At 54.4% G+C, this 26,027-nt stretch overlaps 1 protein-coding gene across 1 annotated transcript; it reads right to left on the bottom strand.

Moving 5' to 3' along the window:
• Window positions 1–2,944: 2,944 nt before the first annotated feature.
• LIMK1 (LIM domain kinase 1) lies at window positions 2,945–24,564 on the bottom strand. Its single transcript, XM_012728887.1, has 15 exons — window positions 24,425–24,564; window positions 17,973–18,111; window positions 17,596–17,705; window positions 15,994–16,200; window positions 12,605–12,710; window positions 12,333–12,499; window positions 11,142–11,325; window positions 10,560–10,646; window positions 10,146–10,277; window positions 9,505–9,564; window positions 9,170–9,235; window positions 8,024–8,180; window positions 4,877–4,932; window positions 4,480–4,637; window positions 2,945–4,387 (listed from the first exon to the last, which is right to left on the bottom strand). Exons 1-15 carry the CDS (start codon window positions 24,562–24,564, stop codon window positions 4,225–4,227), a joined length of 1,932 nt encoding a protein of 643 aa, XP_012584341.1. The 3' UTR covers window positions 2,945–4,224.
• Between the last annotated feature and the right edge of the window lie 1,463 nt (window positions 24,565–26,027).

Raw genomic sequence — 26,027 nt, 5'->3', positions numbered from 1 at the left:
ACCACATGGCGAGGCAGACCTCTCCTGACCCGCCTGCTGCTCCCCTCAGCAGTGTACTTCGTGGATCTGACTGTTCTGCTCCCCACTCTGTCCCTGGTGAATCCTCTCGCCCTCTGCATCTCTGGCCTGTATTCCAGTTCTGTATGAATAAATAAATCTTTTTTAAAAAAAGTGACACCTAACTCACATACCTTAAAATCCACCATTTTCAAGTATATGATTCAGTGGTTTTTAACATGTTCAGAGTTGTGCAACCATCACACTCATTCCAGAACGTTTTCGTCATTCCCTAAATATACTCCTTTTACATTCCTTATAGCAATGCATGAGGACTGCAATTTCCTCGCATCCTCACTTACTGTTGTCTATCACTTACTGTTGTGTGTCATTTTTCACTGCTGTTGAGTGTGCAGTGGTACTTTGCTGTGGGCATACCTTGTATTTCCTTAATGACTAGTGATGTTGGGCATCTTCTCAAATGCTAATTGGTCATCCCTATGTCTTCTTTGAGAAATGCCTATTCAAGACCTTCACCTATTTTTAAAAATGGGCAACTTGTGTTCCATGAGTTCTTTAAACATTCTGTATGCAAATCCTTTATCATGTATGACTTGCAAATATTTTCTCCCATTCCATGGGTTCTTACATTCTCAACAGAGTCCCTTAGTGCATAAGCTTTACATTTTTAAAAAGATTTATTCATTTATGCATTCAAGAGCTGGGGTATAGGCCAGAGATATGGGGAGGAGTGAGAGGATTCACCAGAGACAAGAGTGTGGAGCAAAACAGGTGGACTGACTGAAATACACTGCTGAGGGGAGCAGTGGGTGAGACAGGAGACATCTGCTGTGCCATGTGGGTCAGCTCCCTGGTTGAGGATCAAATTCCTGCTGCAGTGGCTGTGGATAGCTTCACAGTGTTGTGCTTTAGTTTACTGCACCACCAGGGAAGGCCACAAGGCTTTATATTTTGATGAAATGGACTTATTGTTTAAAAGTCAACCAAAACTTACCAAAGGGAAAAAAAAAACAACTTACCATTTTTCCCCCTACTAAACGGAATTTATAGTTTAAAACCGTCAGAAATCTTCAGGCCCAGATGGTGTCACTGGCAAATTTAAAAAAAGGAGAAACACCAATTCTGCACAACCTCTTCCAGAAAACAGAAGAGAACATTTTCTAATTCATTTTATGAGGTTAGATTTACTGAGATACCACAATCAGATACGAGAAAAATTATACTCCAGTAATATTCAAGAATATAAAAAGTAAGTATCCTCAGCAAAATATTAGTATCCATCAATATCTAAGAATAATATTCCATGATCAAGTAGGGCTTATTCCAGGAGTGTAATAGTGATTCAATTGTTAAAAAAAAAAAATCATTGGAAATCATGAGATGCCACCTCATAGTGTTGAGGAGAACATGGAGAATTGAAACTGCTAATAGGAACATAAAATGATGCAGCTATGGTACCTAACAGTGTGCAGCGCAGAATGTTAAAACACAGAAACACTGCATCTCTATGGCATCCAGCATTTCCATTCTGAGGTACATAAACAGGAAAAAAGTAAACATATGTATTCACACAAACCTCTACATGGGTGTTCATAGCTGCATCACTTGTAATAGCCTTAAACGGAAAACTTCAGTAAATCTGCCTGTTCTGCTCCCCATTCTGTCTCTGGTGAATCCTCTCCCCACCTTCAACCCCTGCACCTCTGACCTACATCCCAGTTCTTATACGCATAAATACATCTTTAAAAAGGTGTATGGAAACTGAATGAAAGGGGTATGGGGGTGAAGTGACCCAAAAGGGCGGGCTATGCTGGTTGTTTACTGCACCTCTGTCCCAAGCTCACTCCCTTTTCTGTTCTGTGATGTTGTCGCTGGACCACTGAAAACTTCATTTCCCAGATTTCCTGGTCAGTTGGCTGTTGGTTAGTCAGCCTGCTAAGGGGAGCCATTTGAGAGAGACTAGAAAGTGAAAGGGAAGGGACTTTCTTCTACTCTCCAGAGCCTTTCAGCATGTATGGACATTACTCCAGCACTGGCCATTTTTAACCTACCTTCTTAGAGCTTCCAGCACCAACTGCCTTGTATCCAACCCTCCCCCCCGAGCGCTGGCCCGATGGATTCCTTCCCCCAAGTTCTAACCCAGCTTCTGAGTCCCCTCCTGCCTGGTATTTGACCTTGCACTGTCCTCTCCCACACTGAATCAGGGCTGGCCAGTGTGACCAATGGAGTACCACGGAGGGACGCTGTGTGGCTTCTGAGACTATGTCATCAACCATGGTGCTTCTGTTTTGCCCTCGTGGTATATCCACCCTAGAGCTGTGTAAGGGCAGTCAAAGTGCTGGGAGCGGGACCAAGCCTCCCAACACCAGCACCCACTTGCCAGTCACTGAGTGAACCCCTACAGGGGTCCTTAGTCCTCTGGTCCTCACCATACCCTCAGACTGCAGCCAGGGAACAGCTGACCAAAACAGCAGAGACCCCAGACCAAAACCACCCACCCACCTCAGGAGATTCCACACCCAACCACCCACCGAGGTGCTCCCAACTTCTTGATAGAGAAAGTGTAACGAGGGATTGCTGTCGAGTTGAAAGGGTGACATGTTAAGCCAATCAGTAACTCAAGCAACCGCCTTTCCTAAATGTGTCCTGTCTGGGCTGTTGCTGCTTCCTGCAGTTCACTATCTCTGGGTCACCCCAGCACTCGCGTCTGGCCCACCTAATGTCCCCTGGCAGCAGCGTGCGTATGTCCCTGGATTAAATGCCCTATATCTGAACAGCTAGTGTGGTTTCTGTCTTTCAGATCGGAAGCTTTACGTTTCAGGAAGAAGAATACATTAAAAGAAAGCAAAACACTCCGTTAGGTCCTCCTCCTCCTCTCTCCACATCCCAGAACATTCGGTAAGATCTGGATTTTCCTAGCTGTGCTACCTGCACTACACAAAACTCGGCTGAGGTCAGACTCTCCTGTCCTGGGTGTCCCCTGCCCCTCCCCACAGGCTTCTGGTCCCAGGTTCCCTTCTTGCCCTATTTTTACGAGGCCCTGGGACACACATGCAACATGGGGTCTGGGTGGGGATTACAGAATTTATTTATTGTTCTGAGTCTGGGTTTTGTTCGTAGACATCACGATTCCTGGGTGGAGGGGACCGTCCCACCTCCCTGAGTGGTTGTCCCATGGCCTGTTTAAAATTGTTTTCCAGGTTCAAAGTGCACTGAGAAGGCTTCACAGTTTTAATACTTCCTAGATGCTCAACTGAGGCAAAGTGACAAAATGGCCCTCCCGCCCCCGCCCGCCAAAAAAATAAAACCCCAAGCCCCAGGCAGCTGCTGCTGCAGCCATATGAAAAAATAATACAAACTCTTCTTAAAAAATAGATTACACAGAAAGAACCCAGAGGACAGAGGGACACTGGGGAGGGGGCGCGGGGCAGCTCCAGCCACCGGCAGGAAGCCTCAGGAGAGGCCTGGGAGGGGCACTGAGATGAACTTCAGGGGCTGGATGCTGGTGGACGTGCCTGTCTGCTCTGCCCGACCTCGCTGCTCCCCTGCAGCAGGCCACAGCTCCCCGCTCCTCACTCTGGGCCCTGCTTCTGACTAAAGTGGCTTCACTAAAGAAACAAATGACCCAGAGCAAGAGAGGGCTGCTCCCTGGCCTCAGGGGCTCTCTCCCCACAGGAGCAGACCTCTCTCTGTACTGGGGGTACCAATACCTGCAGTTACCTGGGCACTACCTGGGACATAACAGGACCAGACTCCCCATCTGGCTCCTGGGAATATGGCCTCTGCTGTGTGACACCCCGCCCCCTTCGGGAGGGACCTGGTCTGAGGAGTCCTCCAGCTGCCCCCGCAGGCCCTGCAGATGGTGGAGCGTGCACAGGACGGTGGGGCGTGGCATGGGACACAACTCACAGGGGCCCTCCAGCTCATGCAAGGAGTAGCGAGAGGCGGGCGGCCCCGCCAGGACAGAGGTAAGGCAGGGCGAGGTGATGGTGTGTGTGCAGCTGGACCAGCTCAGGACCAGGGACAGAGACAAAGCAGGAGCTGCGGCTCCCAGGGCAAGAGAAGGCGAGGCTGGGCCTGGTGCTCAGGAGGGGTCAGGTGCCTGCTCCGGGCTGAGAGCGCTGCACCCAGCCACCTTCTGCAGAGGAATCTGTTGTAGGGTGGATTCTCTGGAGGTGGGGCCGCAGACAGCTGGGCAGGTCGGGCTCAGTCAGGGACCTCAGGGTGGGCAGGCAGTCCGCTCTCACCACGCCGGTAAGTCTCCCAGAAGCCCCTGTCCAGCTGCTCCAGCTGTGTGCCCAGGGGCAGGTGGCCGGCCAAGTGCATGCGGAGGGTCTCCAGCCACTGCTCCAGCTTTATGAAGGAGGGTCTGGGTGACAGGGGTGGTGGGGAAGAGATGGTGGTTTCTGGTTCTGCCAGGGGCTGGCCCCACCGTTGCCACCAAGTTCCCAACTCACTCACCTCTTCTCAGGGTCCAGGTCACAGCAGCGCACGGTGATGGGAAAGAAGCTCGGAGGGCAGTTTGGGGGACAGTAGCGGTCCAGGAAGCCTCGGACATTGAGACCAAAGTCCATGGTGCGGGGCAGGTAGTCAGGGTCGGCATTCACACGCCCAATGATCTGTTTAGAGAAGCCCAGTTTCACCCTGGGGATGCTGGTGCAGGGAGCTGCCCACGTGGATGTGAGGGTAGGTGACAGGGTATGGTGCCTGCCCACCTGTGCACTCCCGGGGGCTATAGGTTGCTGGGGATGCCAGCACTGCTCCCCGAGCCCCTGCAGACTTTCAGCCTGCAGTCTGGGGGCTGGGGAGTGCAGAGGGACGCTGGACCCAATGCCAACCACCACAACCTTGGACCTACCTCGCACAGGACGATTCCAAAGGAAAACACATCCACCTTCTCATCATAGCTTCGGCCTGCACAGCGAGAATGACCGTCAGTAGGTGAGCTAGGCTAGGGATGGCAAGCTGGGTGAGCCCAGCAAGTGGGTGGGGAGCAAGAGGCAGGTGCTAGCAGCCTCCATGAGATTGGGGGTGGGCTCTGCTGCCTGACCCCATCTGGTCTGAGCACTCCTGGGCGTGAAGATGGGACTATTGGGCAAAGGGTTCTGAGCCCAGCACAGCCACTGGCCAGCTGAGTGACTGGCCAAGTCATGAATTCTGTGGTTGCCTTAAAAGATAATGGCATCAGCCAACAAGCATATGAAAAAATGTTCAACATCACTCGTAATAAGGGAGATGCAAATTAAAGCCACAATGAGATACCACCTCACACCGTTGAGAATGGCACATCCTAAAACAACTAGCAACAAGTGTTGGCGAGGATGTGGAGAAAAAGGAACTCCCCTGCACTGCTGGTGGGAATGCAAACTAGCACAACCACTGTGGAAAACTGTTTGGAGGTTCCTCAAACTGCTAAACATGGAGCTTCCATAGAATCCAGCAATCCCACTCCTAGATAAGACACAAAAACACTGATTCAAAGACACCTGTTTAATGCTGCTTTATTTACAATCAGAAAGACATGGACCCAACCCAAATCAAAAGTGGATAACTGGATTAAAAAGATGTGGTACATATACACAATGGAATATTACTCAGCAACCAAAAAAGGTAAACACATGTCTTTTGCAGCAACATGGATGGAGCTAGAAGGGATCATGCTTAGTGAAATAAGCCAGAAAAAAGAAAAATACTGGATGGTTTCACTCATAGCAGAAGCATGAAAGACTGGGGGTGGGGGAATAATAATGAACAATTGGATACCAGAGACATTTTACGGGGGTGGAGTGGGAAATGGTATCAAAAATGGGGGCGGGGGTGTGTGTGTGTCCACTGGACTATGATGATGGTACATGGGGTGATTTGGTGATGGGAAACCCAGGGGGTTTACAACTGAGATGGAAAAAGGCACAAAAATAAACTATTATATTAAAATTAAACAAACAAACAAAAGATAATGATTTCAACCCCCTGGAACTTGAATGTTACTTTACTGAAAATTGGAAAAGGATTTTGGGGCCTCCCTGGTGGTACAAGTCTCAGCACTATGAAGCTATTACCAACCTCTGGGGCAGAAATTCAATCCCTGGCCAGGGAGCTGACCCACATGGTGTGGCAGACCTCTCCTGTCCTGCCCACTGCTCCCCTCAGCAGTGTATTTCAATACCTCTGCCTGTTCTGCTCCCCGCTCTGTCTGGTGAATCCTCTCACCCACCCCCGCTGCACGCCACACCTTTGGGCTATACCCCATCTCTTGTATGCATAAATAAATCTTAAAAAAGAGAAAAAGAGGCATGATTAAGCATTTTGAGCTAATTCTGGATTACACAGGAGGGCCCTAAATGCTGTCTCATGTCTCACTAAGAGACACAGAGGAGCAGACCCAGGAGGTGAGGAGGTGGCCATGTGAAGATGGGGGCAGAGTCTGGGAATGTCCATCCACTCCTCGAAGAAGCAAGGAATAGTTCTCCCCTAAATATCCTGGAGGGAACACAGCTTTACTGGATTTCAGACTTCTAGAACATGGACATCTTCAGGTCCCTGACTGAGCCCGGCCCACCCAGCTGTCTGTGGTCCCCACAGACAGACTTCTACAACTATGAGCATCAATTTCTGTTATTTTAAGTCACCTTAAATAAGTGGGATTTGTTCGCAGCCCCAAGAGTGAATATAGACTCTTGGCCTCAGTTTCCCTATCTGTGCAAGGAGAATACTACCAAAGAATGTCTGTCCACGTCATCAGAATGGATAAACGTGCTATGTTAGTATGTGACAGAATGCTAATCCATGGCAGCATGAAAAGACTTCCATAGAAAAGAAGCTGGTGGACAGCCTTGACGGTGTGTTGCTAAGTGATTCAAGGACAGTACTCTACCAGCTTACTGTATCAAGCTCACAGATACAGAGAACAGACTAACAGGTGCCAGAGAACAGACTGAGGGTGTGGTGGATGAAGTGGATGGAGGTCAAGGGTACAAACTTCCAGTTAGAAGATATGTAATTCTGGGGGTGTAATGTCCAGCAGGTGACAGCAAGTGGGGACATTGAATTGCATGGCTGGAAAATGCTGAGTAGAGTTTAAAAGTTCTCAAAGCAAGAAAAAAACATTTGCAATTATATGTGGTGATGGATATTAATTCACTAGAATTAATGTAGTGAGTACTTTGTAAGACATACAAATATTGAGTTACGCTGTATTCTAAAGCTGAGGTGTAGAACAAATATATCTTTAAAAAAAAGTCATTTACTGAATGCTGGCTACTTTACAAATCTGAGTGGATGCTGGAGTCACTCCCCAAAGGTACCTTATCCGGGAGCTGTGCTACCTGCAGAGCTGGCACTGAGGACCCAGGTAGGCCTGCCCTCACCCTGTGTTGGCACATTGCCAGCCGTGGAGGGGCTGGATAACTCTCATGGGGGCCCACAGAAGAACATCGTGCTAGGCCTGGTCAAGAAGAACCAGAGGAGCTGTGTGAGGCTGACTGGTGCCCTCCGGTATCCATGTCCTCGTCCCTGGACCTGTGAACACGCTCCCCTTCCTGGGACTCGGCAGGTATGAGGAAGCTGCCTGAGACCGGGAACGTGTCCTGGACTATCCAGGTGAGCCCTGTGTCATCACAAAGGTCCGTATGGAAGAGGGATATGGTGAGGGCTGAGAAGGAGCTGTGACAGCGGCTACAGACAGTAGTGACAGGAGGCCACACTGGCTGGCCTGGTGGAGGCAGGGGTGAGGGAGCCTTAAGAAGCTGGAAAAGCAAGCAGGTTCTCCCTGGAAGCCTCCAGACGGAGAAGCCCTGCTGACTCCTGACGTCTGCTCAGTGACAACGACGCAGGACATCTGGGCAGAACGACAAGGTCATGGTGCTTTTCAAGCCAAGTGTACAGTGGCTTGTCAGGGCAGTGAAAGGAAGCCAACACTGGGACCCAAGAGGAGGCTGAGGGGCTGAGACCAGGCAGGCGGAGTGGGCGGCCCACTGGGCCTGGGCTCGGGGCCCTCCCCACTCACCGTTGATCATCTCAGGCGCCATCCAGTAGGGGTTGCCCACCACCGTGTACCGCTTCTTGCGGTCTGGCTTCTTGAGGCTTCGCAGGTCATCGGGCTTTGTCTTTTCTTCCACCATGAGCCGAGCCAGCCCAAAGTCGGCCACCACCACGTTCTTGTTCTGAGTGACAATGAAGCAGAGGCACACTGAGTGCCACCATCGCCACCTGTCTCTGGACGCTAGCCTGGCCCCCCGCCATTAGTCCACCGACAGGAAACGCCCGACACTGGGGGCCTCAGCCCTGTCTGCCAAGCCAAAGGCAAAGCTTTTCTGTACACAGATGGGATTCTGGAGACAGGGGCTCACAATTCTCACCAGACTCTACGGGGATGGGCCGTGCAGAGACCCTTTCCTCACCCCGCCCTGGCTGGGTCTTGCAGTGATGGCCGTGACTAGCAGGGAGCTAGCTCCCTGGGAGGTGGGGATCAAGGCCCCCACCTCGCTCTGCGGTCTGCTTCCTGCAGCTGGCTGGGTAGGCCCAGAGGCAGAGACTCACGCCTGGGGCCTGTGTATGTGCTGCTCCCTCTACCTAGAACACCTGGCCACCTGTCTAGAGAACTTTCCCTCTGAAGAGCCACCTGTCTGTAGCATGACAGTGACCTCCAGATTCATGTCTATTTGGAACCTCAACAGGACTTTATTTGGAAACAGGGTCTCTGTTGATGTAACTGCCTAAGAGGAGGGCACACTGGATTAGGGTGGGCTCTAACTGGATGACTGGCATCCTTATCAAAGAAGTAAGTAGGCAGAGAGAGGGCGGCCATGTCAAGGCAGTGGCAGACGCCTGGCTTGGCTGCATGTCAGGAATGCCACGGAAGCCAAGCAGCCACAAGCTTGGAGGGAGGCTTGGGACAGAGCCTCCCTCAGAGACTCCAGAAGGACGAAACCCAAGGAGCCAACACCTGGATTTTCTACTTTTGGCTCCCGAACTCTGAGAAAACAGCTCTGTTGCTTTCAATCATTTACTTGATGGTGCGCTGTGACCACCTCTGGAAGTGTACAGCGCGCAGAGGACACCGCCAGTTACCTGTCCTCTGCCCTCTGTGAACAGCCTGTGTCGGCCTGCCCCATGACCCCCCTTCCCCAGCCCCCTGCCCTGCCAGGCTCACCTCTCGGACCAGGCAGTTGTGGGAGTTGAGGTCCCGATGGATGATGTTCATGGAGTGGAGGTAGGCCTGGGGGTGGGGTGGGGATGGGGACACTGAGGTCAGCAGGTAGCTGCAGGGAAGGCCCCTGCCCACCCCGGCACCCTGAGGCTCCCACCACCCCCCTGCCCCAGTCAGGACCTGCAGGGGTGCTCTTCCCACCCTTCGTGCTCCTGCCCTGCCCTTGTTGTTTCCATTTCTAAACTCTATGTGGACTTTCAGGTCAGTGACCAAGGCTGGGTGTCTAAGAGGGGTCCCCTCACCGGCCACATGGCATGTGGGAACCGGGACTGACTCACCATCCCTGAAGCGATGTCCTTGGCGAAGCTCACCCTCTGACTCCAGGGGTACTGGCTGTCCTGGGGGGAGAGGCAAAAGGAAGACGGGGTGGGGTGGGGCCAAGGGAGTGAGAGAAAGAGGCGGGAACAAGTGTGCTAGAGGGTCCAGGACGCCCACCACCCTTCTGTACCCACAACTGCCTAAGACTCCGTGAGGCGTGGCTGAGTGACACTAAGCTATTTTCTATCAGAGCTGATTTCAAGCGCTCAGGAGGGATATTCCTTTATGGTTTCTCCTCCGAAGGAAAAGAGCCAGATGTCACCTAATATTTTCTGAGGGTAACTGAAATTGCTAAAAATGAGACTGAGGATAAAGGGGAATTATTGTAGGAAGAACGGTTTGCTTTTGCAAGAAGCAAAGTCCAGTCCCACCGCCTGCAAGGTACAGAACCGGAACAGCTGCCCCCAGTAGCCTGCGTGTCCTCTTGGCGACGCCACGTCCTTCTCTGGGCCCCTGGCTTAAACGGAGTGTTTTCTGCTCTCCGTTCAGAATCAGGGTCTGAAGAGCTCGGAGACCAGAGCCACTGTCCCTGGGGCTGCTGAGGGCTGGGGCCCCAGAGGTGCTGGCCTCCAGCTGCCTACAGTGGACTGTGGGCACTCACCATGCTCTTGATGATGCCACGGAGCGTGCCACCCTTGATGTACTCAGTGATGAAGTTGAGCCTCTTGTCCTTGTACAGCACCCCGATGAACTTGAGCACATTGGGGTGCTCCAGGCACCGCATGACCTTCACCTGGTGGGGTGCAAACAGGCTGGGTATGCCCCATCTCCTCTCTCTGCCCTCCAAGCAGAGGCCACAGACAACCCCAGGACTGCCCGGGGCCCTGTCATGCCTGGACCAGGTCTCTTTCTTGGGCAGCCTCTCCCCCACCCCCAGAGGTCTTTGCCCTTCCCTCAGCTTGTGGCCTGAGTGTCACACCCTCCCAGACCCCTGGTCCTTCTTCAGTGGGGAAGGGCAGCGGACTGCGGGCCCGCCAGGGGCTTGGTCAAGAGGGTGTGAAGCCGGTCCACTAACCTCCTTGAGGAATGTCCTCTGTGTCTCCTCGTCAAACCGGATCAGCTCCTTCATCACCATCACCTCGCCCGTCTCCCTGTGCGTCACCTGAGTGGGGACACCAGAGCAGAGAGACTCAGGGCCCACAGAGGCCCTGCCCTAAGCCTGCCTGGCAGGAGACCCTGCCCAGGACCATCAGGAAGATGGCAGAGACTGGACTGCAGTTCACGTCACATTCCCAGGCCCCAGACCATGGGATTAGGCTCCCTGTAGATGGGGTCAGGGAGGGTCCCAACAAGCCAAGGTCACCCAGTTGGCAGGGAAGGGCGGCTGCTGGGGCCTGGGTCCTGGATAGGGGAAGAGAGTGAGGTCACCAGGGCTGGCAAGAGGCAGGGAGTAGGCTGCCCCACCCATGGAACACCTCCCAACAACCTCCTCCATGCAAAGAAGGGTCTCTCCACAGTAAGACCCTCAACCAGCTCCAGGAGAGCACTGTTCGGGGAGTCTGCAAACCAGGACCCCTTCCACTGGATTCCTGGAGGAGGAAGGCCTGCGGGGTCACACACAGGTGAGGCCCACTCACTGCCCGCATATGCCCCGTACCTTGATGGCCTGGCCGAAGCATCCCTTGCCCAGCACTTCCCCATGGATGAGGTCTGAAGGCCGGAAGATGCGGTGCGGTCGGCAGACCACACGGAGGGATTCGGAGCGACCCAGGTCCTTGCGCTGGGAGGCCGGGGAGTTCAGCGAGCCGGCACCTGGAGACCTGTCGATGCTGCAGCTCCTCCTGGGGGCAGCACACTGGCTGAGCCCTCATTCCTGTGCGCCATGCTCCCACTGTCAGTCTTGTCACCGCCCCTGTTCTTCACCCTCCCCCTAAGTCAAGAGGGTGGCAAGGGATCCATCCTGATGCCAGTGCTCAATGCCTGTCCTGTTCAATCTTCCTGAATATTTGCCCTTGTCCTCTTCTGCTGAGTACTCTGGGTCAAACACTATGTCTCCCAGCTTGTGGGTTCCAGGCCACGGGGTGCAGAAGTAGACAACTACCCAGGAGGCCTTAACCCTGCCACATGTATGCTTCCCTGGAGCGGCCCGATCTCCTGACAAACGCAGGTAAGGAAGAAAGGCATTAAGGTCGAGGGTTGTGCTCCCAGAGTGGCCTCCCGAAGCCTTTACCAGGAGTCCCAAGCAGATACCACAGTAAATGGAATGAGGACCAGGCTACCCCTGGGTGTCTTCTATGAGCCCCCAACAACCTTTAAGAGAGTATGGCACCCAAGGCACCTTCCGCCTGTGCCATCCCGACAGCCCTCTAGCCACCCGGCTGCAGGCACCCTCCTGCACAGGGGACCCCAAAGGTCTCCACAAAGCGTTATCACTTTGCTGCAGCACCCCTTCAGATGGGGGCTGTGATGGGTGATGGGTGGGCAATACCCAAAGACCCTGCCACATTCCAGGACCTACCACCAGCATCTGCCTGGGGGCTCATCCATTCCCCCATACCCTTGTCCCCACTTCCACCTGAGCTCCCACCATCCAGAGCTACTTGCCTACAACTCCTGAGGTGCTGGTTCTTCCTCCCCCCACCACCCTCAGGAGCTCTTCATAATCCCGAGCCATTTCCCTTGATTTCCTGTTTCTATGCTCACAGCCCCAGGACACCTGGCCAGGCTGCTTTTTTGCAGGGCTGATTCCCCATCACATTGAGCTGTGAGGTGCTGAGGACAAGGTCCCTTGTCCCAAGGCCTGGCAAGAGTCAAGCACCTAGAGACCCCAAGGCACAGGCTGACTTACAGGATGGGCTTCTGGCGGCCAGAGCTGCCAGCCTCCCCACTGGGAGTGTGAGCTGGGGAGGCCAGAGGGCTGGGCCCAGGTTCTGGCCCATGGCCCAATGTGTCGTGCGGGTCATGCTCAAGAGTCAGCTGGAGCAGACGGCTGGTTTCCTGGATCAGCAGATCAATCTGGGGAGGTGAGTGGACAGGTGAGTGCAGGTGGCAGGCTTGGGGGCACTGGAGGAGCAGGCGAGAAGGCACCCCTCCCGTTCCTTGACAGCCCTGGCCCCGTACCTCGTCCAGGGGCACATTCCGGATGGGAGTGCCATTGATCTCCAGGATCCGGTCTCCGACATGGATGGAATTCTTCACATCTGGACTCATGCAGCCTGGGTCCACTCTGTGGGCACAGGGCAGTGGTCAGACCCCTGCCCACCTTTCCCCCGGAAACCAATGCCCAGGGAGTCAGGGAACCAATGCCCAGGGTTTCAGGTCAGAGGTGAGAGGGCAAATAGATCTATCTTGCTTAACTCTGCTTTGGTGGGAAGAATTCTCTATCTAGTTGCTGATGTCTGCTTTGGATGTGCCACTGGAGAGAAGTGGCTGCCTGTCTCTGCCGTGAGGACAGAGCTACCCTTTCAACTGCCTGGTGAGTCCTAAGAGGGTCTGAATCCTCTGGCTTCCTACTTGATTCCACACCCATCCTGCAAGATGAAGCTGAGGTTCCACTGCCCTGGATTCGTGAGGGTCTAGTCATCTACCCCAAGCCACACTGTAGGCCAGAGACAACATCCTTCAGACCAGCTAACTCAGCACGGCCAATTTGCCCAACTTTCTTTTTGTTGCTAATATGGGAAGTGTCATGAATTTGTGTCATCCTTCTTTGGCGCTGTGCTAATCTCTGGATCCCTCCAAATTTGGTATACGTGCAGCTGAAGCTAGTGCTCTTAACTCTTTGGTGTTACATGGATATCATGTCTTCTTAAAAGCTTTTAAAAAACTATTCACCTTGTCTATGTGATGGGGAAGCACTAGGATGAGGGCTAGGGAGACTAAGTGCTTTAAGAAAAACAATTCCTAGAAAATTTTTCTTACCAAGACTATGTGCTCAGGTGGGGGAGAGGCTCTTCCTTATACCGGAAAGCCAGGAAACAAACTCAGGAGAGCAGAGTGAGAAAATCACCATTCTGGGTCATCAGAGTGATACCTGATAATGGGGAGGCTTACCTATAAATGCTAGGAGCCACGTGGGGAAAGGTTCTTGGGGACAGGCTATTCAGAGACTCGACTTGAGTCTTACAGGTGACTTACTGACCCCGTTACAAAGGGCAGAATCTTTTTCGGCAGAGAATGGACTGTACTTTAGCCAAGTAGTCAGAGCTGATGTCCCCAAAGGACACACGTTGTTGCTGTCGTGTGTCCACCAGTAAGAAGCAGGGGTAAGGACAGACCACTGTGCATGAGCAGGCCAAACACATGGCCTAAATTTACTGTGAAAAAGATATTAGGCAAGCGGAGGGGTGTTCTATGTAATAGCTGACCTGTATTCCTCACAGACGTCAAGGTCAAGGCGGACAATGAAAAGTTGAGGAACTATCACAGATTAAAAGAGATGCTAGTGACATGCTGATCAGTGCAGAAGATGATCACAGACCTGCACCAGGGAAATGCCAATGAAGGGTGGGTGGCATTGAGAACTTGCAGAACCGAAAGGCAATCTTTGAATATGAGCTGTATATTGTATATGGTGATTGTATCAATGGTAAATTTCTTAAGTGTCCTAACTGTATTCTAAGACACAATTGATAACTGTGTAAGAGAACATTTTCGTTTTTAGGAAACTGTCTGATGTATTTGGGGGAGGGAGGCAGGGAAGGAGGATGGGTCTATGATGCTTGCAATTTGCAAATGATTTAGCAGATATGTGTTATACAGAAGCATAAATAAGCCAGAGTGTGTACATGAATAGACAAATACACACATGTGCATAGACATATACAGAGTGGGTGACACCCTCATTCCCTCCCCACCAAATGTGGCAAAACGTTAAAACTGGTGAATATAGGTGAAGGGTATAGAGTTATCAAGGTACATATTATTTTAGTCAACTTTCTGGAAATTTGGCAATTTCAAGATAAAAAGATCACAAAACAATGAATTTATTTTAACTGACAGAGACTTCTTGTGGACATTGCCTTAAAAACACTCGTCTCTGAGATGGGAAAAAAAAATGTACAAAATGATGTAAAAATAAACTGTTATAAAATTAAAAAAACAACAACAACAAAAAAACACACTCCTCAGACTTAGTCTCCTGCCAGGTAGCTGGGGCACAGACACATTAAACTCTAAGATGCTGCTATGAACAAAAGGAACAGCGGCCACGAAGACTAGCAAACAGCCAACGCGGCTGCTTTCAGAGGGTGTGGCTCTTTGCCAACGTCATTAGGAAGGCAGATGTTGGCTGGAAAGACCGCTCATCGGGCGAAAGAGACAGGGAGGGGTGTCGGGCTCTCCATTTCTAAGATCCTGCCTGGCTGTCAGAGACCAGCTGGGCCCCTGCCTCCGGGGCCAATTTCCCTCGGCCTTCTGGCCAGACGCCTTGGTTTGGGAGTTTCTCCATCTCTCTCACCAGTCTGACCCGCTCATTTGTATACATAAGGCAGCTGCTAACCTGGCTGAAGCTCAAGCAGGGTGAGATGCAGACTTTAGCTCAGTACCCTTCCATTTTCCAGTTCCACCTAGGCATGGGGCCTGAGGTCTAGCCGGCGGATGAGAAATGTTCCCTATGTCACTGAGGCCCAGAGATGGGGGCATTTAAAGCTACATCTCAAGGAGTCAGTGAAGGCCTCGGAGAAATCTTAAAATGTTCCAAAGCATCCAACTGCTTGATCGAGGAGCACAAAGCCCAGAGAGAAGTAAGCGGCTCAAGGTCACAGCATGCTGGCAGCTGGGTTGGCTCCCCCCTGACCCCTTTGCGCATCTCAGGCCTTTTCTGCCTGCCATAGAATTTCCTTTAAGGATGGACCTGCAAGTATCAAATCTGGATTCTGTCTGACTTGCTAAGCATTTACTTTACCATTACTCCTGAAAGAGATTTTCATCAAGTACAGAATCCATGGCTGAGGGTTATTCTTGCTCTGATTAACATGGGGACACATTCTGAGAAATATGCTGTTGGTGATTCTGTTGAGTGTCACAGACAGCACTTACACCTGGATGGCACAGCGTACTCCACGGGGAGCTATGGGTGCAGCCTCTGGGGCCACCACCGTGCACAAAGCATAGCTGGCGCAGGGCAGGCCTACACCCATGTTCCACTGATTCTGGCTTCACGGTTTCTATTGTGAAATCAGCGATCAGTGCCACCGTCCTTTTATTAAGATAAATTTTCTTCCCCAATGGTTACTTTTACAGACCTTTCTTTAAAGACTTCGCTAGATGGGATGGCTTTCTTGGTGTTTGGGATTAATGGGGCTTGAGTCTGCTGGCATCAGTTCTGAGAGTTCTCAAATCACTGTATCTTCAATTATTGCCTCTCTCCCATTAGCTCTCTTCTTCCGGGTTGTCAGAGCTGGGTTCTATCTGTCCAAATGCTCACCTATCTTAGGGCCTCCAGCCCCAGAGTTTGCCACCCACAACCACACTCACACCAGCTGCAACCTCGCAGGCCAGTCACTCACCCCTGGACGCGAACAGTATGGGAGTGCTCTGTGCCGCAGCCTGGTGGGCCATGAGGTGGGTCGATGGAGACCGAGAGACCACGTTTGCCGTGCGTGGAGGCTGGGATGGATACTAGAGTTACTGTGTGGGGCAGGTGGGAGCCGGGGGAGTCGGGCAGGATCTGCTCGATGACGGGGGTCACCACGGTCTGGTAGTAGCAGTGCCCACTGCAAGAGCCACAAAGAACGGGGGGAAGAGTGTTAGGACAGCCACAAGCATCACCTCCCACCTCCACCCTGCCCCCCGCGCCAGGCTCCTCTCTGCTGCGCCCCATGCCCTCACTGCTCCCATGGGGTAGATGTTTTAACTGCCTGATGGCCTGGGAGGGACAAGCATGCCCTCCTCAGTCCAGACCAGTCCGGCCCTTGCTCCTCTCTGGGACTCAGTCACGCTGGGTCTGTCGACCCCCTGCCATGGACAAGTCCAGGCAGAGTCCAGGACAAGTCCTGGCATAAATCCAGCTTAAGTGGACATCACTCAAAGTCCAATTGGGATCAAACTGCCCTCAAGCCCAGCTTTATCAGTGGTGTATATAGAATCTGTATGGTTTCTGTTCCTGGTTTGAGAAAGACGCACTAAATGTCTGGAATAGGAGCGTCTTTCTTTTCTTTTTTAAAAAAATTATTTATTCACACAGAACTGGGGTACAGGCCAGTGGTGCAGGGGCAGTGAGAGGATTCACCAGACAGAGTGGGGAGCAGAACAGGCAGACTGATGAAGTACACTGCTGCGGGGAGCAGCGGGCGGGTCAGGAGAGGTCTGCCACGCCATGTGGGTCACCTCCAGGACCGGGGCTCAAATTTGCACTGAAGCAGCTGTGGTCAGCTTGCAGTGCTGTGCCCTAACCCACTGTGCCACCAGGTAGGGCCCTGGGAGCATCTTTCTTTTCGCAGCTGAGGCGATCTTACAGCTGAGATACACAGCCTGGGGGCTGGGCCATGGGGGATGAACTGGTGATTGGGTGGGGGAAGAGAAGAGGGAATAAGTGGGTTCAATCACCTGGCCAGTGAGTCGATCAATCTTGCCTACATAATAAACCCCAGTGGTGCAAGATGCATGTGCTTGTGTGTGCACGTGTCACACATCCTGATCCCCTGTGGAGAGTGTACAGAGCTCCGCATTGGGACCCTCCCAGATGTCACCCTTTGTCCCTCACCTGCAGATCTGTTGGAGAAAGTTATAACCCTAGATACAGCACTTTTCAGAGCCTGCAGGTCAGTTAATGAATGGTTGAATCTGATGGGGCTGTGGGAAGCCCTCACCCTGCAGCCAGTTGGGGACTGCTGAACTCACTGCTGGGGAGGTGAGGGTGGTCCTGTCAGGTCCTGGCCCTACACTTGTAAGGTCAGTGCTAACTCGGGTCTGTGCCAGAGCTGCAAAGCAGTGATACGCCTGGGAGAAAGCCGAGGCCTAGGCCCTCGAAGCCTGACTCCTATGCAGTACCCCCAGTCACGCCTGCACTGTCACTGGCAGGCCTGACAGCCTCCCTCAACCTCACCTCATGGAGAGGGCGAGTGAGGGAGACCCGTGACGCAGGTGGGCGCAGGGCCCAGGGCGCTCACCAGTACAGCTTGGAGTGCTCCACCAGCGTGTAGGTGTCCCCGTCACCGATGAAAGTCCCGCATGTGAGGCAGATGAAGCACTCGGGGTGGTACTTCAGCTCCCCCGCCACCTGGTGGGGGTGGGGAGGACAACCCAGCTCAGCAGCCACTTCCACCCCACAGGCCTCTCCTGGCTCCACATCAGAAGGGCTCCCCAAACTCAGGAGCCCAGCTGTCAGCTCCACAGATGGGGGTAGATGGAAAGAGATGGACGAACAGGCTCCGAAGGCACAGAGGAGTCAGAGAGGGTAAGAAGAACGAGGAGACCCGTGAGGACAGACACGCCCCCCCCCCCCCCCCGTGCTCCAGGTGAGCTGTCACGGGAGAGGGGCACTCACCATGACCAGCCCCTTGGTGATGTGTTCAGAGCACCCATGGCAAGACTCGCCGTAGCGGGCCCAGTAGTCCTTCTTGCAGAACAGCTGCCCATCCTTCTCGTAGTACTGGTGTGAGAGGGAGGCGCTGCACTCACAACACCTGGAAGGGGGCGGGGCTTAGTACCACCAACCCCCCCCCCCAGGGGTGCCTTGCCATTTCTCACTGCTGCCTCTGGAGGAACTAGGGAAGGGCAGCAGCAGCCAGTGCAGGGGCAGAGGCTTGGCCAGTGGAGGCCAGGATGGATTTTGTCCCCCTGCCCCACAGCCCGCAGAGCAAGCCATCCACAGCAGTTTTGTGCCCAGAGTGTCTGATCCGCCTGCTAGTTTGGGGGTGAAAGTTGCTCCGCATCTGAGCCTGTTCCTTGTCAGGTAAGGAAGAGGGCCCAAGACTTGCTCTTGGTCACATCAAGTGGAGGGGGTGGAAGATGGGAGCCCAGGGCACCGGTGGGAGGGCTGGAATAAACCATGGCACCATTCTTCTGGGGTGGTAGTCCGCACCTCATCCCCCTCCCCCACCAGCAATGTGGGGGCAGTTTGGGCCAGCCTGTGTGGATGGCGTGACTTGGGGCAGTTGCCAAGACCCACTAAGTGCTAGCACCTTGCTCTGCTCTTGGTTAATCCTCACAGGTTGCCACGAGTCACAGAGCTTCAGATAGGCTACCGTGCCCCACATGGGTGACACAGTCCCACAAAGCTAACTCTTGCCACACGAAGACAAGGGCAGGAATTCAACTTAGAGGAGCCAGCTGGATCACAGTAAGACAGGATCTGCTGGTTTCCATGACCTCAGCCAGCCCTATAGGCACTGCGGTCTTAAGAAGGGGGTTCAGGAGGCTCAGCACAGCCCTGCCCAGTGTCATGGACCCTACTTCCCTCAGAAAAGCAGTCACACTGCATGAGCAATGACCAGAGGAGCAGAATCAAGACCAGGACTTCCCTATCCATCACCAGAAGCACCCCACAGGCCAGCAGTCCCGCTGAGCCAGGAGGAGCAAATGCAGAAATGTGGGATCCAGGTGAGCCCAGGTCCCACCAGTTCTGCAGAGCCTGAAGGGGATCCTGGTATGCATGGGCCAGAAGACACACTGCAGAGAACAGGCTGGCAATCCTTCCTCTGAGCGCTGCGCAGTGCTCTGAGGCTGTGCCAAGGTCACACAGACAGGAGGACCCTGCCCAGAGCTCAGGGCTCAGCAGGGAGACAATCCCGGGGACAGGAGGAACAATGAAGACTGAAAGCTCCCCCAGGCAGCCAGAGGAGCCTGCGTGACCTTGGCCAGCACACACAACACTCTGCAACTACTACTTGGGAACTGGGGGCGCAGGAACGGGGGTGCAGAGGAGGGAGAGGACAGCAGGGAGCGTGCTGGTGGGACACTGTTTCTTTAAGAGGATCCAGCCAGTTCCCCATTGTCTGGGAGCCTGAGGGGAGGGGCAAGGGACCAGGGGGGTAGGGGGGGAGGGCTGGAGTGTTGCTGCTGCTGCTGCTGCTGCTGCTGCTGCTGTGTGTGTGTGTGTGTGTGTGTGTGTGTGTATGTGTGTGCGTGCGTGCGTGCGTGCTCGCAAGCTCTGAAAATGTCAGGGCTAGGCAGCACAGGGGCTGTATCCAGGAAGGAGGGGGTCTGTGGGCTGCCCCCATGAAAAGCAGGGGAGGGGGAGGACCTCAGGAGATGGCCCTGGGATAGGGAGGAGGGTGCCTGCCTCCCGGAAGTGGAGGCTGCGGAGCCATGATGTCATCCACTGCCCACGGTGGCTGCCCTTCCTGCCCCCACACCACTGCACTCCTGCTCCCGTCCCGGGTGCCTGTAGGGGACCAGCACCTCCTAAGGGGGCAAAGAAGGGCCTGACCAGGAGGCCCAGGGATGGGGGAGAGCCCCACGGGCTCTAACTTGGAGAAGTTTAGTGGCAGGAGCTGCTCTGCAGTCAGACAGCCCAACCATGGGGAGCCCCCCTGCCTGGTGCAGAATGGTGACTCATTCAAGGCCTTCTGGAGACTAGACAGTCATGTCATAAGAGTCAGCACAGGGTGGGCGGGTGTGCAGCGCAGAGAATGCCCCCACCCCTACTCCTCACTGGGAGTCTACTGCTCATCTCAGTGCCCTGGCAGACCACACTGATTCACCCACTGCACGCCAGTCACCACTTCCTTGAAGCGCTCTCAAGAGGTCTGGTGAGGGTGCCCAGGCAGCCCCACACCTTCCGCACCAGTAGCTGTTGGCCCACCAGGCTGTTATTAACCAATGGGCTCCCCGGAATCCCCGGCAAGCACCTACAGAAACCGGACACCCAATCTGTAGCTGCCCCCACCCCAGCCTCCTTAACACTGCCCCAGAGTGCCCAGTTCAGCCTCCATCTCAGACTGGCACAGGGGCCCACCGTCTCAGACAGCTGAGGCTCAAAGAGGCGAGTGGTGGCACTCAGACCTCGGGGGACTTCTGCTGGAGGAGGCACGAGGGAGTCTCTGACCCTGTCCACTCCCTTGCTCCTCAGGCCCACAGCTGACCTGGAGGCAGAGGAAACATGTGGGGCAGGGCAGGCCTGGTGCTTAGGGTGCCCTGCACAGGCTCCTACCCTTACAACGGATGGCAGGTAAGAGGGTGTGTAGAGATGGCCCAGGGTCAGTGAGAGAGGAACACCTGGAACTCTGGTGTCCTTCCCAGAGAGTGAGGAAGATGTAGCAGTCACGGACAGGAGAGGAGGTGGGGGGGTGGGCAGTAAGGAGAAGAGGACCCTGGGGAGGGCATGAAAGGATATGAAAAGATCAGGCTGGGAAGTGCTGGTAACCTCTGCAATGGCAGGCCCACTGTCCCAGGCCGCATGCTGGATACCAGGAGTGAAGAAGGAGTAGCTGTAGGAGTAGCCTCGAGGGAGACTGTCCTGGAAGAGCCAGAAGCTTGCAAGAGACAGAAGCTCGCAAGGGCTAGAAGCCCAGCGATAGCCTGCTCGCTCTTCTCAGCAGCCGGCAGACAGCGACCAAGGAGTTTCACTTCTGCCCCACGTGGGGCCCAGGTGGCCAGCAGCGACCCAGGCTGAGCACCCACACCAGGGGCCTTGCCTGAGGCCTGGGACAGGTGGGGAGGGGGCTTCCCACTTACTTGGCTCCTCTGAAGAAGCAGTTTCTTTTCAGAAAGGTCAGCATTCTTTGCAGCTACCTATAGCAGGGGCTCTGGAGGCCCACAGGGCGCACAGGGGTGGGCAGCCAGCAGCTTCCCCATCCTGCTCCAGACAACTGGGATTGGAGGCCTCAGAGGGTGGGGCTGGCGTGGTCTTATGCCTGGGAGGAGGATGCAGCCCCGTGCTTCAAGAGGACGTGGTCTGAGCCCGCAACAGGAAGCTGCTGAAAGTCCTGCCTGGGCTCAGTGCAGGTGGGGAGGCTGTGGCCTGCCTTCAGTCCTGCGCACCCCAAGAGAGGCGTCTCATGCTCCTCGGTCTCTGCTCTGGGCACTGGGACTCACAGCTCTCCAGGGGTAGGGACAAGCTCAAAAGCAGCTGCCTCTTCCGGTGCTGCCCCCTAGGGAACAGCCCTGTCCTCCTTGCCTGAAAGTCCCCAGAGGAGGGACTGCACTCCAGCCCTCCCACCTAGCCCAGGGCCAGCCCATCCAGGACCCATTAGATATTTCCTGCTCTTCCAGCTCTAGGGCTTCTGTGCTTCAGACTTCTGGGGAGGGACCTCCCACTGGGGCGGAAGGGAAACCTGGCTCACTCTGGGCCTCAACAGACCTACCACGAGGTGGGGCCCAAGGGGGTTGCATGCCTGGAACAAAGAAAGGGGCAGGCCTGGGACGCCAAAGACCCTAGTGCTCACTGAAAAAGCACCGCACTGCCCAGCCACAAAGCTCAGGGCTGCAGGCAGCTCCACCACGGTGGCGTCGAGATGCTGCGGCGAGCAATGTCACTGCGTCGGCCGCCTGTCAGACACGTGCCCAGGCCAGCAGCACCCTCCTCTGTGAGCTGCTCCCCTCACTGTCAAGGGAGTAGGGATACCTTAGCCTCACTGAGATGCAGGGCCTGGGAAAGCCCACTCCACTGGCCAGGAGCACTCGTGTAAGTCCCACTGTAAAGACTGTGGCTTATGGCCCGTGGGCACCCTCTCTGTGCCCCTGGCCTGCCACGGGAAGGGCAGACAGGGCATGCTTCTCCCTTTGCCCCCAGGTGGGGCCTCACCCCTCTGCTGATGCCAAAGCTGATGGGTGCTGTGGCTTCGGTGGCTGTACTCCCGGCCTCCCCTCATGTCTCCCAAGACTCCCTACCTGCCCCAATCACAGGGGCCCCCAAGTTCTCTTGTTCCTATTTCAAATCCCATCCACCACCTCAGCGCCAGGCCTATACTACACCTCATCTCCGGCCTTCCCCCTCAACCGACGCCAGAGTACTCTGGCCAGCTGTGGGCAAGGCACTGCCACCCAGATAATCTGCTGCACCTCCAGCTCGACACAGTTGGACACAGCTCATCATCACTCTGGCCCGACTCCCTCAGAGACACTGGAACACAGCCTCCTCAGCACCAGGGTAAAAACCACACCCTCAGGCTCTGCCCCCTCTTTCCTCCTGCCAGGATTTGGACTAAGACGCAGGCTCAAGAGCCTGTCCCTGGCTACTGCCACTGTCTGCCAGTTAACTGATAGTCCTGAGCCTCCCTTTCGCTCATGCAGACCGGCAAATAGATGCACCTCAGAGTGATGATGAAGGTTTACTAAAGTAACATAAAAAGTAATCAATAAATGGTGGCTAATGTGACTAACATTTGGCAAACAGTGACCCTTCTGTTATATGAAATTCTCTCCACTCTTATTCACTGTCCCAAGTCAGGCCTTATGAGCACAGATCCCTGAACATCGTGACAGTCCCTCTCCTGCCAAGTTAACACCACCAACCCATGGAGACTGCACTTTGAAAAACATTTCCGCCCGTACCCCTCCCTGCTTTCTGAAAACTACTTGCTCCCACGGCTTCAGGAGGCCCTGACCTTGGCATTCAGGAGCCCTCGCCCTCACAAATCAGTCCCCTCCGTGCAGCCCTTGCTCTGTTCCAGCCAAATAAGCTATTTCTGTTCTCTCAACTGTCCACACGGTTCCACCTCCCTGACTCAGTGCATGTGGTTTTCACTATCAAAAGTCCCTGTCCCCCATCCTGAAGGCCGGAGCACCTGACTGGGAGTCTCCAGTGCACTGCCTCCCTCTTCTGACATTACCAGCCAGTGAGGGCCCCATGTGTTCATTTCTCTCACTGGCTGTGTTACTTCAGCCAGAGAATTAACCTCTCTGTGCCCCAATTAATGGCGCCCACACAACAGAGTAGTCCCCTTACCCAGCCTCACTTTCCTGGGTTTCAGCTACTGATGAAACTGTGGTGCAAAAAACCAAGAAGATTACAGTCGATTGCTTTGCTTTATTTTTAGTTATCAGTGTTACTCTCTTAAAGAGACTAATTTATAAATTAGACTTTACCACGGTATGCATATTAGGAAAAGCCAGTGTGTAGGGTTCAATCCTATCCATGATTTCAGGATGCACTGGGGGTCCAAGAACACATTCCCTGCAGATAAGGGGGGATGACAATATCTAGCTATAAAAAGTCCTGAATACGTGCCTGGTACCCACTAAATCTTAAAAAACATTAGGTGATATTCTTAAAAAAGAAAAAAAAAAACCAACAAAACCTCACTAGAGGTGCTTCCACTGCTGAACATGAACTCCTTCAGCTGGTGGGCGACGCTCTGGCCCTGACAGGCTTCCGGCACCTCCTTCCGCATGAACCTGCTGTTCACTAACTGGGTCAGGTGCTGTCACACCGTTCCATTCTTGGCACCTGCCAGGCCCTCTGCCTGGAAGTGCTTCCTACCACACCTCTCCATCCAGAAACCTCACGTCCTGTGCAACTGCCACTCTGCCCTCTGGCCACCTCTAATGTTGCACCTGTTTCTGCCTTTTGGTATAGCCCTGCTAGGTCACCTTTGGGTTCTCATGTTCTTGGTCCTGGTCCTAACCCACACTTGGGAGCTGCTGTCTGGGGGTAAGGGGCTGGTCTAACGGGCCAGTGAAGCTTCACAAGCCCTGCTTCCCCACAGGTGGGAGTTTGTCTTCCTCCCTCTCTGGGAACAGGAGCACTCACAAGTCAAGAGTGCACTGCTCTCCACCTCCTCCACACCCCTCCCTCAGGTGCTAACATGCTTTGGTAACATCGGGGGAGATACAGGCTTTCCCCCCAACTTTCCTGAAGAATCCAGAGTGATGAAACAGAAAGGCCTAGTCCAAATACCTTATTTGTACAGGTGGGGAGCAGAGGCAAGGACTCCCTGGAAGTCACAACCAGAGACAACACCAGGAGGAACAGCCAAATCTCCCGGATTGCTTGCCCAGCCTCTCACTCTGGCAGCCCTTGCTGAGCGCGCTCCAACCCTAACCAGCACACCCTACCTGAAGCAGTCTGCATGCCAGTCAGCATTCAGGGCCTGGAGGTACTGGCCATCATAGATCCTCTGGCCGCAGCTTGCACACACCGGCAACTCGCTTCCTGCAGGAGTGGAAAGAGAGTAGAGAACAACTCCCAAGAGCATGGTCTGGTGCAGGCACAGCTACCACCCAGACCTATGTGCCCCTGCACCACTCGCAGTGCTGGAGTCACTGTGCCCAGAGGCAGGAGAAAGAACTTAGGTCTGAGAGGCCTTGGCTAAGTTACCAAACCTCTCTGGGCCTCAGTTTCCCTACCTGTAAACTGAGGGGGAGAGTCAGATGTTCACCCTGCAATAGCAACATTCAGCTCAGGGTCTGGACAAGGTAAAAGGGGAGAGACACCAGGTGACACCTCTACAGCCCCCTTCCCCTTCTGCCTGTGTAGGAAGAGGGTCCTGCAGAGGGACTGAACAGGGCCGGGTTGGTGTGTTCTGGGCGGAAGCCCCTGGGAGGGGATGGGCAGGGGCCCAGAGGTGCTGGCCCCCCCCTGAGCTTTGGCTATGCCCTGACCCATCAGGGACCAGGGCCTGAGGGGACCAGGGCCAAAGAGCAGGGCACTCCCAGGCACCTGGGAGGCCTGGCACCTCCTCAAGCTGGCCACTAGGATGCTTAGTCATCCTTGGGGCCTGGCATCTTGGAGCTGGGTGGGCCTTGAAGTTCCCCTTTGCCTGTTTCCCCCATTGTAGAGATGGGGAGACTGAGCCCTGGACTGAAGGCATGGCTTGCCTGTCCCCCCATGAGAATCCAGGGGCCCATGGCACAGGAAAAGGGAAGGTCAGCTCTAGACCCAACTAGCCCTTCAATGGCCTGGGGATGGTCAGGCACAGCGGAACCTGCCTTGGACCCAGAGGGCCTATGTGATGATTCAGCTGAGGCAATCCTGGACCCCAGTCCTGGGGTGGGAGAGTTTCTGCAGGTCTTTACACTCTGACCATGGTGCAACACCTAGCTTTGGGCCCCAGTAGGGGTGATGGGGCTGGAGATGCTAGCTTCATCCTCCCAGTCAAGACTGAGGGAAGGCACCCGGTTTGGTGCAGGGAGGAGGGGTGGGGGGCCCCAGGAAAATGCCTCCATTCGTTGGTTCTTTCCATTCGGTCCTTGGAAGCTTATCTCGCTTATCTCTCCTCTGCCCATCTGCACGCCAATCACCAGTACGGAGGGTCAAGTACGTGGCCCCCAACTATACACACAGGGAAACTGAGGCCTGGCGAGCAGTATCAGGCTCAAGGTCACGGGCCCATGCAGGCAACTAGTACCTAGAGCTGCCGCTCTCCCAGCGTCTCTTTCTTGCCAGGCTGGGTCAGAGACTGGACAAGGGATGGCCTCGGGGAGAGCCCCGGGTGGACAGAACATGAGGAAGGAGGCCTGAGGGGACAGTGCCGGGGACTCCTCCGGACAGGCCGCTCGCTGGTGGGGGAAAGCGGGGTAAAGGGGAGCAGGGGCCCTCCGCCCGCGGCAGGGCAGCCCACCTAGGTCCGGGGAGGGCGAAACCGGGTGGGAGCGTGTCAGGGAGGGGCCTGCGGCTTCGGAAGGACTAACTCACCCGGGGGGGGGCAGGGGCGCGGCC

This window comes from Condylura cristata, unplaced genomic scaffold (assembly GCF_000260355.1).
Source record: "Condylura cristata isolate star-nosed mole 26May11 unplaced genomic scaffold, ConCri1.0 scaffold00024, whole genome shotgun sequence".
NCBI classification, from domain to species: domain Eukaryota; kingdom Metazoa; phylum Chordata; class Mammalia; order Eulipotyphla; family Talpidae; genus Condylura; species Condylura cristata.
This window is presented reverse-complemented; position numbering and strand designations above follow the sequence as displayed.